This window comes from Hipposideros armiger, unplaced genomic scaffold (genome assembly GCF_001890085.2).
Source record: "Hipposideros armiger isolate ML-2016 unplaced genomic scaffold, ASM189008v1 scaffold_133, whole genome shotgun sequence".
NCBI classification, from domain to species: domain Eukaryota; kingdom Metazoa; phylum Chordata; class Mammalia; order Chiroptera; family Hipposideridae; genus Hipposideros; species Hipposideros armiger.
The window spans coordinates 1,894,221-1,910,735 of NW_017731483.1; the positions used below are offsets into that span (position 1 = coordinate 1,894,221).

The 16,515-nt window shown below is 46.6% G+C and overlaps 2 protein-coding genes across 2 annotated transcripts in view; one reads left to right on the forward strand and one right to left on the reverse strand.

Moving 5' to 3' along the window:
* TRIM14 (tripartite motif containing 14) overlaps positions 1-5,547 on the forward strand; it is a 30,506-nt gene extending 24,959 nt beyond the window's left edge. The window contains exon 5 of the mRNA XM_019649525.1: positions 5,413-5,547. Within this exon, the coding sequence (XP_019505070.1) occupies positions 5,413-5,462 (50 nt within the window). The 3' untranslated portion in view covers positions 5,463-5,547. The remainder of the gene's footprint in view (positions 1-5,412) is intronic.
* Positions 5,548-6,211: 664 nt separating this feature from the next.
* NANS (N-acetylneuraminate synthase) overlaps positions 6,212-16,515 on the reverse strand; it is a 29,983-nt gene continuing 19,679 nt past the window's right edge. Inside the window, exons 3-6 of the mRNA XM_019649523.1 lie at positions 12,121-12,220; positions 11,139-11,293; positions 8,312-8,578; positions 6,212-6,447 (exon numbers count right to left, since the gene is read on the reverse strand). Of these exons, the coding sequence (XP_019505068.1) occupies positions 6,238-6,447; positions 8,312-8,578; positions 11,139-11,293; positions 12,121-12,220 (732 nt within the window). The 3' untranslated portion in view covers positions 6,212-6,237. The remainder of the gene's footprint in view (positions 6,448-8,311; positions 8,579-11,138; positions 11,294-12,120; positions 12,221-16,515) is intronic.

The following is a 16,515-nucleotide window of genomic DNA, read 5'->3' on the forward strand; positions in this document are numbered from 1 at the left end:
CCTGGCACATAGTAGATACACAATAAATATGTGAATGAATGAGTCACCCAGCCCTGACGCTATCCAGTGTCCCTTGGATCTGCCACCTCCTCTCCACTCTACTCAAGCTTGTCCATATCACCTCCCTTTAGAGTAGCTTCTAAATAGCTCCTGGCCTGAATCCCCTGCCACCTATAGTCAGAGTGATCTGCCTGAAACCTCAGCCTCTCAGAACTATGAAAAGGTTCCCAAGGACTATAGTGGGGAAAAAACCAAGCACTCACCTCGCCTTAGCATTCAAGGCTTTTCTAGTCTGCCCGAAACTACTTCTCAACTAGCTCCTACTGCTTTTCCGAGACCCTCGATAGGAACTGTGTGTCATATAGTTCCACCTCTGCACCTTGGGCGCTGTCCTTCCCCTGTGTCCCATATACATTTACACAGGAAAGCCCTCTCTTCTGTGCCTGTCTCCGTCTTCCTCAGGCTTAACCACCCCAAGGACGTTTCCCCCAGATCCACAAACCTGGGACCTATCTTTCCAACAAGATTGGAAGCCTTCTATAAGGGCAGCTGTGTCCTATACTCTTTCTTCCCCACCCTGAAAAGTTCCCTAAATTCCTTCCCCTCCCGACAGGGAGTGAATAATGACCAGCAGCTGGCTATCATTGAATCAGAGCAGCTGAGTGGGAGGGCCTCACAGATCACCCAGCCTGACCTTGTACATTTGGGGAGACTAAGGTCCTGAAAGAAAGTTGCGTAGTCACCCACGGTGATTAAGAGCTGGGGTAGCCCACAACAGGCAAGTGTCTGGCTTGCCCCTTGGGCCAGTCCTTCAGGCCCAGCCTTCAACCTGGGAGATTTTACTGCTTTTTCATTTCTCAGGGGAGGTTGAGAAGAAGTCAATGTGACCAATGCTAAGTAACCACTGGCAGTTTTCCCACTGTCTTAGAATCAAAAAGAAAGGAGCTATGAATGGGGTTTGGGCAACCCAGGCACGCTATGCTCCTCAGATTCCCTCAGATCCAGATGTTGCCAAGGAAACCCAGAGAGTGCCATTTTCCTCTTGAGTGCCATGTGCTCCTCCAGCACAGGGGTGAAGGCCTCTTTCCAGGGCGTCTGTCTCAGTTATGAAGGGTCAACATTCTGAATTGTCAACTTCCTTGGACAGTTTTTGAGTTATACTGTATTAAAAGTATCTTGTTAGGTCCTTGACAGGAGGGCAGCGGTAGGATGAGGAAAATGCAGTTGAATCTCCTTCGTGGTTTAAACAGACTCTCAGTGCATTAGTTTGTTTGAACCATATAAAACTGTGGATTTCCAGCAGTTTTTCACCTAAAAATGGCCCTTTCATATGGGGCAATGTAATAGAAGTAGAATACAAGACAGAAGGGACCTCAAAAGTGTCTTTAGTTCTAACCAAATCATTTAAAACTCTAGCTTGGATACATGTCTAAGCACTATGCTCCAGGAATCCTGAGAAAAGGGAAATTAGGTCTACTGGAGATGGCCCAAAACTGAATTCAGGCAGAGGGCATTCCTGACTGAATCCAGAGACAGAGGAAGGAGGGGTACACTTGACCCTACATCTCTGCTCTTCCCTGCAAACCGAAACTTGTTCCCAGCCTCACAGCCACAAGGGCTGAGTAACAATAGCTCTTGCTATCTTTTGTCAGGCACTGTTCTAGTGCTTTACAACTATTAACTCATTTGATCTTTACATCATCCCTAGGAAGTAGAAAGTTGTCCCAACTTTACACATGGCAAAAATGAGACACACGAGTAAAGTCACACAACTGATGGTGGAGTTGGGGTCTGCTCATGTCCACCAGGCCACACTGTTCGGGCAAATGCTGCTGGTCTCTGACTCCTCTCAGTAGGCCTAGGATGCTTTGCTTTGTTGCCTAGTTACTCTGTGGGACCTGAATCAACATTTGGATTACCGTCCCTGGGCTCCGAGATGAGGTCTTATACCCAAAGGAGGGTTTGAGAGGAGCAGAGACAGAGCTGGACTATAGAGGGAGAAAAGTGGGCTTTTATCAAATGCCTACTCTGTGCCAACCAGAAAACTGCAATTTTGGTCCACAATCATGACCTCAGACTGGTCACTTTTTACTTCTTGGAGCATCATCTGTAAAATGGGGGTAATGACTCTACCTACCAGTGTTGTGAGGCTCAGATGAGCCAAAGGATATGAACTTGCCTTAAAAACTGTACAGAGTTGTGCCATGCCAGGATGTGTGAGCATCCCTAGCAGAGTTCCTATTGGTCTTTGTGGTGAGATAACTGATAATCCTAGCTGCCATCTGGCAGTGGCAGGGGCCTCCTGGAATATTCTCAGCAGAGGACTGAGCTTCCTTGGGGTCCATGTCTGTAAGGGTACTGATCACTTACGCTTTCAGATTTGAATTTGTAGAAATTTATTGATATAGCTAATTGCTTACAGATATGTTTAAATGACAGCAATTTTCTAATATGTGGTTTAATAAAATATAAATATTGTCCTTTTAACCATGGTCTTCACTGGGAGTTCATGTTGCCTCATGTACACAGCACCGAGGTCTGGATGGAGCCTTGCTCATCTCCCACCCGCTCCACAATTTTCCGGCAGTGATCAGCTGGTCCCTGATTATCTCCAGTGATGGGGTCGTCACCACTTCAGAAGATAACTAAGCTTTTGCTTATGTGGAAACAAAACCTGCCTCCCAGCTGCTTCCATCCAAGATAGCATTATGTACTGGGTTGTCAGAAAAGTCATCACGCATTTTTGCAACGAAAAACAGAAAAAATACGTCATGACTTTTCCGACAACCCAATAGCTTCTGGCATCTTTATGATCATGCTTTACCAACAATGAAGCCGTCTTTGACCCTTACTACAATGATTTTTAGAGATTTCAGGAACCCTCCCCTCACCTCCTGCATCATCTCTTCCATTTCTGTAATTCCATTTTGTCAGGAAGCAGGGGACAGTGATGTCAGTCAGCCTAGTGGAGGCACAGCCTAGCAGAGGGCACACAGAGGTGCCCTGCACAGCCAGGGCCTCGTGGGCGGGAGTCTGTCTGTAAGGAGGGGACAGCCCGCCCAAGAAGCCAACTTAGATGGGGGGGTTATGCGTGAGAGTGGGGGGCCCAGCCAGGTCTGAGTCTGCCGTGTTCTGCTCAAAAGCCTTCCATGGATCCCATTGCCTATAGCACAAAGTCTAAACTCAGCAGGCTTGTAAAGCCCTTGCTTCCCTCTGACCACCTTCTAAATCCATTCCTTCCTGTCCATGTGGCCACTCCCTGCCAAATCATTACTTGTTAGTCCCTGGACACTCTGGACACTTCCCAAGCCTATGCCCCCGAATCCCATGATTCCTCCCTCAGTCACTTCTCAACCTGTAAGGTTGAACTGAAGTGCCACCTCCTCCAGGAGGCCTTCCTGGCCTTGCCTCCTCTCCCAGCCCCACTCCCATGACTCCTGCAAAACATCTTAGCAATTCACACACATGGGACTTTGTTTGTGGAGATAACTGCACCCAATAGGCTGTGAACTCTCCGACAGGGACCATCTGCTGCTGCACTGTGGGCTGAGCCTGCATCTCCCACCTGGCAGGTGCTCAGGGATGTCTTCTAGACCTAGCTTCCCAACCTGAATGAGCTAGAGGTATGCCTTGATAGCAATCCTTCCACCCTCAGGGCAGCCCCGTACCCTACCCACACATACCACAAACACAGGCCATCCTTTTCTCTGTGTGCCCCCAATGGGAAGTGTACTCTACACAATGGCCCTCCTTCACAATGCTCTCCAATACAGTCCTCTACACAAAAGGCACAGTTACGATCTGTGACCTCAGTGGCTCTCCCATCTCTTCGCCTCATCACTGATTCCTGCCTTCTGAGGGAAACCTACCTTAGGTTTACAGAGCAGCCTGGGCTCTTGTAACATTCCCAGGATTCCTATCCCACCCCACCTACAAACACGAGTGCCTTTCCAGAAACTGTTTTGGGGTCTACCAGAGAGAGAGGTTCTATACTCACCAGAAATTTCAAAAGGATAATTTATGCATTTGAAAAGACTCAAACACTTTGAAACAAGAGGAATTATAGTAAACAAGGTCAAATGTAAACAAAGGTTGAGAATTTGAAAACACATTTGAAAAGAATCAACTCTATTGGTTCAAAAAAACGAAGGGGAATATGACATGGAATCTCTGTGAAAGGTTCATGCTGTTGTTCAAGGAAGTAAAACGATCTTTTTTATTAGCTGGGTTTATAATTTCATTATGGATTATAGAAGGGCTGATTTCAGCATTACCACCATATTCAAAGTCGCCACAACCTACAAATACACCAAGCTCCACATTCCCCATCTCCCTAATGTGGCTGAATTTTTTTCCCCATTGCACATGTCACCTTTTAACAGACTATGATTTACTTATTATGCTCATGGTTTATTGTGCACCTGTCCCCATCTGAATGGAAGTTTCATGAGGAAGGGATATGGGCTATATTCTCAGGACCTAAATAAAGCAGGGCCTGGCACATAGTAGNCACCGACACCAGTGCGTAATCCACCCTTCAAAGCAATTTTGGAACTCTTTCTGGAATGACCATCAGAGCTATTGCCGTATTACCCTTAATGTCTTGAATGTCATCAAAATGTCTTCTTTTCAATATTTCCTTTATCTTCGGGTAAAGAAAAAAGTCATTGGGGGCCAGATCAGGTGAGTAGGGAGAGTGTTCCAAACCGTTATTTGTTTACTGGCTAAAAACTCCCTCACAGACAGTGCTGTGTGAGCTAGTGCATTGTCGTGATGCAAGAGCCATGAATTGTTGGCGAAAAGTTCAGGTTGTTTTCGTCTTTTTCACACAGCCTTTTCAGCACTTCCAAATAGTAAACTTGGTTAATTGTTTGCCCAGTTGGCATAAATTCATAATGAATAAGCCCTCTGATATCAAAAAGAGGTTAGTAACATCATTGCAACAAGTTTGCTAACTTAATTGTCAATCCTCCTATGTTAGCAATAAATGCTCTGAAGAAAAATAAAGCAGGATAAGGAGAATACAGGGTGACCCAGAGGAGGAGCTATCTTGTAAGTGGAAGTGAGGAAGGCCTCTCTGAGAAGAGGATACGTGAACTGACCTGAAAGCTCTGCAGAACTGAAGGGATGGAGACCTTGGTGGTCACATGCATGACGGTGGAGCCAGGCTGCCTGGGTTCCTTTCCCAGGTCCACCACTTCCTAACCCTGCCATCTCGGGCAAGACACCTAACTTTTCTATGCCTCTGTTTCCAGATCCATAACATAGAGATAATAATATAGCCTCCCTCATAGGGTTTGTTGTAAGGATTACATGACTTCTTATATGTAAAGTGCTTAGGCGTAATAAGCACTAAGTAAGCATTAGCTATTATTGTTGCTGCTCCCTGGGGTAAAAAGCTTTATCTTCTAGGCAGAAGGAACAGCATGTCCCAAGGGCCCGAAAGTGAGGGGAGAACTTGATGAGTGTTTGGCACAGAGAGGGGACCACACTACCTGGAGCACAGTGAGGGAGGGCAGAGTGGCCAGAGGTGAAGTGGAGGAAGTTAGAAGCTACCTGTAAGATGGAGGCNTGTGCACCTGTCCCCATCTGAATGGAAGTTTCATGAGGAAGGGATATGGGCTATATTCTCAGGACCTAAATAAAGCAGGGCCTGGCACATAGTAGGCCCTCCAGATCTGTTGAAATAAGGAATGAATGCCATTCCCCTCTTTTTTCTCCCAGAGATACGAGTGCTTTGGGCATTTCTCTTGCCTGCAAGGCCCTTTGACCAACCCTTTCTCTACTACCAAGTGATCACCATAGAGCTAACTGAACAGAGTCCCAGGGTGCGCAGGAAATAGGGCAATGGAGAAAGCGAGACAGCTGGAGGTCTGGGAAGGGAGATTTTGGGTCACTTGGGTTGGCTTTGTGGGCAGTTAGAATGAAGGCTTAAAGGAGAGGACCCGTACAGCCAGCACTCGGCCCTCTTGCATCCACACGATGACTGGAGGAGGATGATTTGCTTTTGAGGCCACCTCCCCTCCTGGGCCAGCCAACCTGAAGCAGACAGTCGTATTTTCTCTTGTATCCTTCCAACAGGCTTGACACAGGGCATGGACCCAAAATGTCTGCTGTCTAGGGACGGGGAGGGGATGACAGCCGGGTCTCTGGAGACCACCACTCCTGCCCCACCTCACCCAGACATACCCAATAGTACCAGCAAGGCAACTTAAATTCAGAGAATGGCACTTTATTTTAAGACTTGATTTTTTTGCCATGATTTTCTACCGATTCTTCCATGATGGTGTCGTCTTCTTCCACAGTGACCAGGACCTTCTTGCCCACCAGACTAAAGATGTCTTCAGGAGGGTAGCCTTTGGGCTCACCCACCTTCACAGTGAGCATGTCCAGTGTTAGAACAGTGCCTTCTGGAATTCTCACTTTGGCCACCACAGACTTGCCCAGCTATGGATAAAAGGAAGACTCAGTGCCAATCTCACAAAAGTAACTAGCGCACATTGCTTTATACCCAAGGTCCCTGATCGGTGTTCACAAGGTACCTTGAGAATAGGAACTAAGTTCCCCTCTCAGTGCACAGAGCAGCATCTCACACCGGAAGGGACTCAGCCAATGCAGGGTGAGCTCAGACTCTGAGGAGGCGACTTTACAATAAAGTGCAAAGGAAAGGTTCAGATTATGTCACCAAACAGAGCCAGGTCCAAATCCCAGCTGTGGCTGAGTTTCTCTATAAAATGGGAACTAAGTGTCTCTACTTGTCAGATGACAATAAGGATTAGTGATAATCAGTGTAACCTACCTGAAATACAGAATACTCCTGGTAAGTGAAAATTATGTTATTTACTCTTGTCATCATTTAGTTCACTCAATATCTCATTTTAAACATGGGGAAACTGAGGCCCACAGAGGGTGGGTGTCTTGGCCAAGGCTGCAAGGAGCTGGGATGAGAACCTAGGATTCCCCACTCCTGCCACTGCTCTCAAGGGACATGAATCTTGCAGCCACCTTGCTCAGTAAAATAGGAATATGGAGGGTTCACAGGATGGTGAGTATGACTGCCATTCAGAAGACAGGAAAGGGGGCCTCCTAGGATGGGGCAGACAGGACATGCAGGCGAGCAGGAAGGATACTCAAAGCTCAGGACCAGTGTTTCTGTCTTCTCCATAATGTTGTTAAACAAATTATCTATTAGATTACGATATATCCTCCATGTGATGGCCAAAGAATCAATTCTGGAATTTAGTGCCAGGACAAAATGTCTGTCTACACATGATTATCAGATTATGCAGCCTGTTATATTTCACTGTTTGCCCAGGGAGCCAGGATACTCAGAACCAAATTACATGCTCAGCTCTCATCTGGTTTCTGATATAATTCTCTCCCCTTTTCCTCTATCAAGGAGTTTGTTTCTTTTTACTATTATTGTAATTTCCTGATGTATGTGCAGCTTTGATTTGAGAAAGCGAGTGGGGCCCCGCTAGGTTAAAAGAGAACATCGTTCCCCATGCATGCTTGATGGCTGATCTCTGCCTCGACCCAGACAGCCCACAGCAGATTAGGAGTGTGGCAGCCCCGGGACACCTGGCTCTAGGACTCAAAGGCCAGGACCAGTCTAGGCCACGGCTTCCGAGAAGCCCAGATGGTCAGTGTGCCAGGCAATGTTCCTTGGCCTCACCATTTCCTGTCTGAAGGTCAATGCTACACAGCTTAAATTGCTCCTGAGGGAATATTTGCATCACTCCCCCCACCCCACTCACCCCCTCCCCACCAAGCCCCTGCAACAACCCATTGATACCAGCCACCGACCAACCCCAAGACAATGTGCTGCCCCTGGCCACTCAACAACGCCCAAGACAACCCGCTGCCCCCATTTACCAAGTGCCTCCACCAGTTAGGGATGCTTCAACATATCACAGACCCTTCTCCCACTGTCTCACAGAACCCTCGAATGTTTGTCAAGACTTAACCTACTCCAAGGGACCCCAGGCTTGACTTGAGTGCTTCACGAGGCCCTGGACACTACCACCATCCCCTTACATCTGCTGGACTCTAGAAACTGGGGCCACAGGCTTCATAGACTTAGTCAAAAATTGTAAGATGATCCTAGGTGGCCAGAGGAACTGCTAAAGTCCCCTTAAAGAACATGTTTCTCCTGCTGCTAATGAGTCCAGAGAGACTCAGAGGGCTAGAGCGACATTCATCATCCCACTGGCCCGGGCTCAGGTAGGGATGGTACTGACTCTACCTGGCAAGTAAGCCCACTGCAGCCCTCTCAGAACAGTAGAGGCTGGCAGGGTCAGGCAGAACCCACCTTCTCGTTGCAGGCCATCTCACAGGGGAGCAGCTGCTTGGTTGGGGAGCCCATGGCCCTCTCCACGAGGCGCACGGACCGCACCAGCTCAGCCAGCTCTCCAGGCTCCAGTGAGGCCGAGTGGTCACTCCCCTTCCAGGTCTTGTCCAAAGTTATATGACGCTCCAAAACCTTGGCCCCCAGAGCCACTGCAGCTATAGATATTGCTATGCCGGTTTCGTGCCCAGAATACCCTATGGGAATGTCAGGAAAGACCTTCTGATATTCCTTTGAAATAGAAAAAGAAAAGATTAAGTACTGTGGTGCTTTATGCATCTATGCCAGAGACAGGCAGATCTGGGTTGGAATCCCAGTTTAGCCGCTCACCATCTGTGCAACTGCAAGCAAGATACGGAGGTTCCCTGGGCCTCTCCTCACTGGGGATATTATAATAACACCTGTCAAGGGCTGCTGTAAATTTGTGAAAAGCACTCGGCATACTGTAAATGCTCAAAAAATAATGGCTATTGTTATCAAGAATGCATTTTAAGACTGTTTCACACTGTGCAAACCACCAGGAATGCCAACGGAGCTATAACTGAATGCCTAAACGCATTCAAAAAGCACCTGTCACATTTAATTAGCCTGAGCCGCTGAAAGTAAGTGTGTTCTATGCACAAATATCATCATCAATAATATATACAGCCCAATCTCCAAACAATCCTTTGGTGGAAATAGTAAATAATTAATTAATCTGTTATCTATAATTCACTGAATGCAACAAAAGACATTCTAAGTCGAGTGAGTCTTGTCAGTGAGGGTGACCAGAAAGCTTAAGTACAGTAGAAAGACCCAGATGGGGTTTAATAAAAGATGAGGACAGCTGAGTGGCAAAGGCCTTGAAAAGCAGGCTTACGGGTGCGTGATGGACAAGGGAATGCAGGCTGCTGGGTCGGAGGATTCAAACCGCTGTAATATGGTGGGCTGGGCCCAAGGTAGGGAGGGATGGCAATTTATAATGCTCACCGTGCCCTGGTATCAAGAGAGCAGGCATGCCTGCACCTCGGGTAGGGAAGGGAAGGAAAGGGGTACCATGATGCACAGAGAAAGAAAATCAAGGAAAATATTTGGAGTCACATACGCTAAATTGTTGATTATGGTCATCTCTGTGGGATGGGATTACAGAGGATGTTTACTTTCTATGTTCCATAATTCAAAGCTGTTTGAATTTTTAAAAAATCATATTTAAACTTTAAAAGATAACATTATTTAGAGATAGCTAGAAATAGAGAAGACTATCAACTGGGGGGGATAGAAAGTTTAAGTAAAAAGATAACAGTGAACAATGTCACTTTTCAAAAAAATTTTTTTAAGTTAAACATGAAGACTGTGTAGCAACATGTACAAAAGCTTCCATTGTCATAAAAAATGTCAAATACTGTACTGAAAGGAAAATATAAAAGGAAAACTGGTTAATTGCAATATCAGGATTATATGTATGTACGAGGTTCGTGAACTTAATTGTCAGACCTCGTATATACATATACAGAATTACACTAATATTACTATGTTTTTGTATGATAATTACATATATACATTCCTAATTAAGTTTCAGGTGCTACCAGGAGGAACTGATTGAGTTGGTTTAAGACAGTTAGAGACATAGGATTCTAGTTCCAGCTTTTCCCCCAAGCTCCTGTGAGATCCCAGGCAAGTAAGTCCTTTTCCCTTTGGGACTAGACTTCACCATCTGTAAACTGATTGAATTCGAGTAGACAAATCTTGGGACAGAAAAAGCTCCCTCAAGGCTGTCACTCTAACCAGTTCCCTCCAGGCCATCACTGTAACTAGTCTGAGCCGCAGGGATGCTCAGAATTACTGGTAGAAAATAACAGAGCTGGCACATAACGCAGAGCAGGACAAGTCAGATGTTTCAAGAAGGTCTCCTACAATTCAATATGTAGGAGTGGTGTACAGGATATCTGTACACCAATGTTCCTAATAGCATTATTCACAATACCCAAAAGGTGGAACTATCCACACTGTACATCAGCTGAAAGATAAACAAAATGTGGTATATATACACAATGGAATGTTATTCAGCCTTAAAAAGGAATGAAATGATGACACATACTATAACATGGATGAACCTTGAAGACATTATGCTAAGTGAAAGAAGATGACATAAAAGAACAAATACTGTGTGATTCCACGTATATGAGGTACCTAGAGTAGTCAAATATATAAAGACAGAATGGTGGCTGCCAGGTGCTGGGGGAGGGAGGAAGGGGCAGTTAGTGTTTAATGGGTGTATTTTCCATTTGGGATGATGACAAAGTTCTGGAGATGGATGGTGGTGGTGGTGGCACAGCAACGTGGATGTACTTAACGCCACTGAACTGGACACCTAAAAATGGTCAGAATGGTAAATCTTATGTACATTTTACTACACATACAAAAAAAGACAACGCACTAAGAAAGGATATGGGCCAGCGATTCACAGAAGAGGAATCTCTGATGGCCAATACACACGGGTAAAGAACAGGTATATCGATAACTATGAAGACTACTCCACCTTAAACTTTAAAATGTGCGAAATTAAGATTGGTTTTAAGAAAATTTAATTCATAATCACCCTCTTTAGAATGTATCTGCTTCCTTAGCTGCACAGTTGGTTCTAATTTGATTCTATAACAGCAAGATTGTCAAAGGATGTTCCAATTACAAAGCATGTCAAGGTTGGGCAGAATTTTGGCTGTAAAAAGGCTACATCTTTCCCGCAGTAAGTGGTCCAATAAAAGCCATTTTGCAGCGGCCCAAGGAGAAAACGGCCCTCCCGCCAGCTCACCGAGATGACGCACAGGTTGACATCCTCTGGTGGGAGCGGGTATGCACTGGTGCACTGGAGGAAGCAGAAGTTGGGGTTGAGGGGCTTCACAATCCGATAGACTTGCTTCATGGTGTCCATCGACTGCATCCCGCTGGAGATCACCATTGGGCGGCCTGAATGACCCAACACCAACACCAACACCATCATCACTTTCTTTTTAGGGGCTCTGACTCTCCCTCAAGCACACCCCAACTGCTGGTCTCATTATTCAGTTGAACTCCACAAACATCTCTCAAACACTATGCCAGCCACTGTGGAGGAACAGAGGTGAACTTGGTGAGTTCTTGCCCTCGACCATGGTTAATGTAGATTCTCCTCGCCCCCCAACACTATCATTTAGCAAAGTGAACTGAATTAAGGAGTCAGGGGAATTTCATACTCCTCAGAGAAAGAGCAGCATCTCGTTGGATTAAGAGGTATGGTAGGGTAAGCAGACCCCAGGTTCAAAAGAGCCTGAGTGAGCATGAGGCCCAGAGCTGCCACTTACTGGCTGTGCGTGATGCCATAGACAAAATGCCTCATCTATGAAATACGTATAAAGCATCATAATCATATGACCTGCTTTAGTCCTAGGGCAGTTGTAAGAATCCAATGAGATCGCTCGTGTTGCAAAACTACTTTACCAACTATAATGTGCAGATATTATACCTACAGAGTGTTTCTCAAAGTCAGAGCTTCTTCCTCTCAGATGTTTTATATATAGTGTCATATCCTCAATTTCATATGAATTAAAAATAATTTTTAATTAAATTCTTGTAACAACTGTCATCCTTAATTTTTTTCCCTTTCAAGTCAGCACATGAAAAAGTGGAAGTATATGTCAACTGAGAAGAGATTTCTAAATAAAATCTGTTTTCATGAGACTCCTCTAGTTACCACTAAAGGGATAAAAACATGGTTTGGACTCCCTCAGGTTTTATGACAAAAATTAAACACTCACCTTTTTTGGCTGTCTTTTCCAGATAAGGAAAATTGTTAGTGTCCCCAGATCCAACTTTGAAAAATGGCACATTCAGTTCATGCAGAAATTCAACTGCCATCTACAAAAATCAAAGGAGCTTTTTCCACCACTGTTCAAAAACACTGCCCTCAAAGACAAGCGAGGAGCCACCTACAAACAGGAAATGCCTTCCTCTTACCAGCAAGAGGGATGCCACTCCCAACAACTTGAAAGCAGGCAAAGATTTGCTATCAGTCATTTCATTCAAATTCAAATATTCTTTCATTCAGAGCCACCCATCCATTTGTCCAGCAGACATTGCATGCTGGCCCTCGCTGGCGACTCAATCTGGGAAAGAATCAGGACCTTGGCCAGATCTTCTTCCCCAGGGGCCTGGGGCCCCAGGGCCCAGAGAACAAATGCAAAAGGGTCATGACCTAATCTTGACCCAGAAAGCCAGGCAGTGGAGGCAGAGAGAAAATAAACATCCCTCATAGGCCTTACCCTTTACACAGGGCCAAAAAGCCGGGAAAAGAGGCATTTCAGCCCTTGCCAAAAGTGGAAAAAAATGGAGCATTTTATGGTCCAGCCCTGACGCAGTGATCCATAGCTCGCAGGACCCATCAAATCCAAGCCGTTTCAGACCTCAAACCACGCGACCCACAGAAAAAAGGAACCTCAGTCACTTTTATTTATTAATTTTTTTGACATAACATCACTGCTTGAGATCACTTATCTAGGGCCTTTCACTATCCTTATCTGGGAATCATCAGTAAGACTCAGGAGATTGGCAAGTGTCAGTGAGGGCTTGCTGAAGGAATCAGTACACCACTTAGAGCTTAAAGAATAAAATCTCAGTTTGCTGTCAAATTACAACCACCTGAAAAACTACCTCTTATTACTATTTTTTTAAAATTGAAGTTGAAAATCAGAAGTGGGGAGAATCAACGTCTTGGAATGTTTCCACATATCTAAGTTCTATCTACCCTAAAATATTGTCTCGGTTTCAGAAGTAAATTTGGAAGACTTGATGAGCTGGGTCAGTGCTTTTCATGCTCTAATTCTGCACACGAATCTCCCAGGATCTTAATCGAATGAAATGCAAACTCTGATTGTTGGTCTAGGGTAGGGCCTGAGAGGCTGCATTTCTAATAAGTTCCTGGGTAATGCCAAGGCTGCTGCTCTGTGAATCATACTCTGAGTAGCAAGGAGCTAGGTTACCATGCCTGAAAATCCAAAGGGCACCGGGGTGGTAAGAAAGGGTGTAAAAAGGTCATTCTGCCAACAGCCTCTTTAAATTAACCCCCTGGGCCCTGAGCTTCCGCCCATCCTCCTAGCAGGTGATGAGCTACTCCAATCACCGTGACTGCAATCAGAAGATAATTTTCCTCATGTATCTGTTAGAGCTGCTGGAGAGCCATACAGAGGGGGTAACCAGCCAGCGAACAGTTCGACGGCAGTCTGCAAAGCCTGTCCAAGAGACGCTGACCAGCGTGGCCCGAGAGCCACTTACCTCCAAGTGTGCTTAGCCACCTTTGCTGCGGTTCTTGCTGACTCCTCCCTTCTACTTATTTCTTCCCCGTCTCTTCCCCTTTCATATTTTTCTAGCTCACTCTCTCCTGTTTATGTGTCTCACACTGTTAAGCAGCCCTAGAATGGAACTGAAAAACATTTTTTCAATGTTGATTGAACAAAGTCAAATTTTCTCACCACTCTCACTCTATCTGGAAGATAGTGTTTTCTATTTTCAGAGGGCTAGGTCTGTGCTTATATATGTGTATATATATAATTTCAGAGGGAAACCCCTATGCCAAGTTTTCTTCTATATAGTTTTCAGCTTCTGAGAAGGTGGCTCATGACGGAAAAGTCCCCAAGGGCGTACAGAGATGTCTGAGCCCACTCAGGAAAGGTGCAGAGAGAGCAGGGGCAAGGAAGGGCCAAATGCAGAAACACTTCGTAAAAGCTTACCTACGGAGGCTGTAAAATCCACACTTTTCAAGTGAGGAAAAAAGGGGCAAATTCCTGCTGGGAAGGGATAGCCTCCTATCATTTTGCAGTCTTCCTGGGGAACCATCCCCACCTAGTGGCCATTCAGAAAACTGTCATTTCAGATGGATCGCTGCAAAGGGTGCCAACTTACTTCAGTCTTGGGGCCGACGCTAGCCTTCCATCCGGTGTCCCAGCCACCTCAGGCTGCATCAGCTCCGGTGGCCCCTTCTCTCTGTGGGCTCCTTGGCTCCCCCTAGCCCTGCCCACCAAGATGACCATTCCCTTTCCATCTAGGGATGCGATGCAGCCCGTCTGCCTCTCAATTTCTCCTCCCTCCCACCCCACAGCAAAAAGCCTTTCAGAACCGGCCTGAAAGGAACTTAGCCAGTATGACCCTCCCTGGGCATCCAACTGGGTGAAATACACAGAAAAGGGTCCCACCAGCAAACTGGTTTGGGTGAAATGCTGCGTTGCCAGAGCTCCCTCTTACAGGGTCCCAGCAAATACACTTGTCCAGCTTTTTTTACCCCAGTGTTTCCCAAACTTTTCAACTCCGAACCCTTGTTTATTTGGGGGGAGGAGCTTTATTGATTCTAAACTCATTAATGAAGATTGACAATGTGTGCCAAGACCCCACATCATGTCCTGTGAGAGACTTTGGGGCCCGGTGATCTAAGAGGTAACAGAAGAGAGGAGCTGGGATTTTTCTAAAGCCCCTTCCCCTCCCCTCAGTTTTGGGGATCCTGTAGGAAAGGAAACAGAAGCCCATGGGGATGATGTGGGGAGAAGACGGGGTGCCGGAGAGCAGCTCAGGGTGAGGAATGAAGAGGCAGAGAGCACAGAACCAAAAAAACAGTTGGGCCTGCCCTCAGCCCATGCCCTGTTAGAGTGCACCACGCCCTGGGCAGGGGGCGCCCCGCTGCAGTGCTGGGAAAGGATGGGAGGAGGNATAACTACATCTCCTTGATGTAATTAAGGAGATGTAATTCCTCGGCTCCAGGAAGCTGTAGGCTTGTCAGTATCCAGTGAGTGGGCATTGAAGTCTCCCCCCAACACCACCCCTGGCAAGAAGATACTCAGATGGACCCAAAATGCACTTCACTCATCTTTACATTCTCAGTGGTCCATTCCCAAAGACCTGGCGGTGCTTGTTGAGCACCTGATAACAGCTAACCCTTACCCTGCCAGGCATTGTTCTAAGCACTTTACACAGATTGATCCAGCAACTAACTGCTCACCACTACCCTGTGGGGTAGGTGCCTTCATTATCCCCCTTTTACAGTGGAGGAAGCTGAAGGTCAGAGAAGGTAACTGACTTGCCCTAGGTCACACAGCTGGTAGGGATAGAGACAGAATTCAAACAGAATTTGGTCCCAGGATCTGTTTTCTGTTCTCCTGGAGTCTGCTTCCTTCCAAGCCATCACCCCTCACCCATCTTCAGATGAGGCCATCGTTCTCACTATCACAGGCAATACTGAGAGGGGCTGACTTCCAGGAAGGACCCAAGGAGGCGGGGGCATGGCAGCACTACTGCCCTTCCAGTGCCCCGCCCACCCTCTCTTCCTGTTTCTTCTAGACATTGCAGGCTCAACAGGCCAAATGGAATCCAGCATTCCTCCTCACCCCATCCCTCCAGTCTGCTGCGGCTCGACTCCAATCTGCTCTTCATTCCCCATTCCAGTAAACAGTTAAGGCCTGGTGCGCTGCCGCTGCAGTATTTCCTGAGCCCAGCCCCTTCTCCATCCCTGTTGCCTCAGGGAAGCCCTGAGCCTCCCAACGGGGCTTCTGCCTCCACTCTCACCCTGCAGGTCCATTCCTCACCAGGAGAGAGTTTTGGAAATTCTGCTTACGTCTATCCTCACGCAGACACCTTTCATGGCTCCCCACTGTTGACATGCCACTCCTAGCAACTGTCCTTTAATGCCTTTGCTTTTGCTGTACCCTCTTGCTGGGAAAGCCTCCCATGCTTTTACTGGGTGTCCAAATTTCCCCACTCCTTTAGGGGTCAGCTGAGGTGCTTCCTACTCCACGAAGCTTTCCCTGACCCTTCCGAGCCCCCAAGCTCTTCCGCTGCTCTTCTCTGTGATCCAGAGCACTCTCTACCTTGGGTGGTAGCTCAAGTGAGCGCATTTCTCATCCCCTTTACCTGACTGAGCTGTTGAAGACAGGGACCATGGCTTGGGTTTCCCCTGAACTCCCTCTCACCTGAATGAGACTTGACCGTAATATTTCTGAGGACTCGGCTTTAATTTCTTGTTTTCCATCTTTATACTGGAATTTGCATTTCTGTCATGAGGTTGCCCCCATCCTTGACTGTTGATGCATAGTTGATTCTCATGTTGCCCCCCCACCCCCCACCCCACCCTGGAGCCTGCCATCTCCTCCCCATCCATGTTCAGGGCTCAA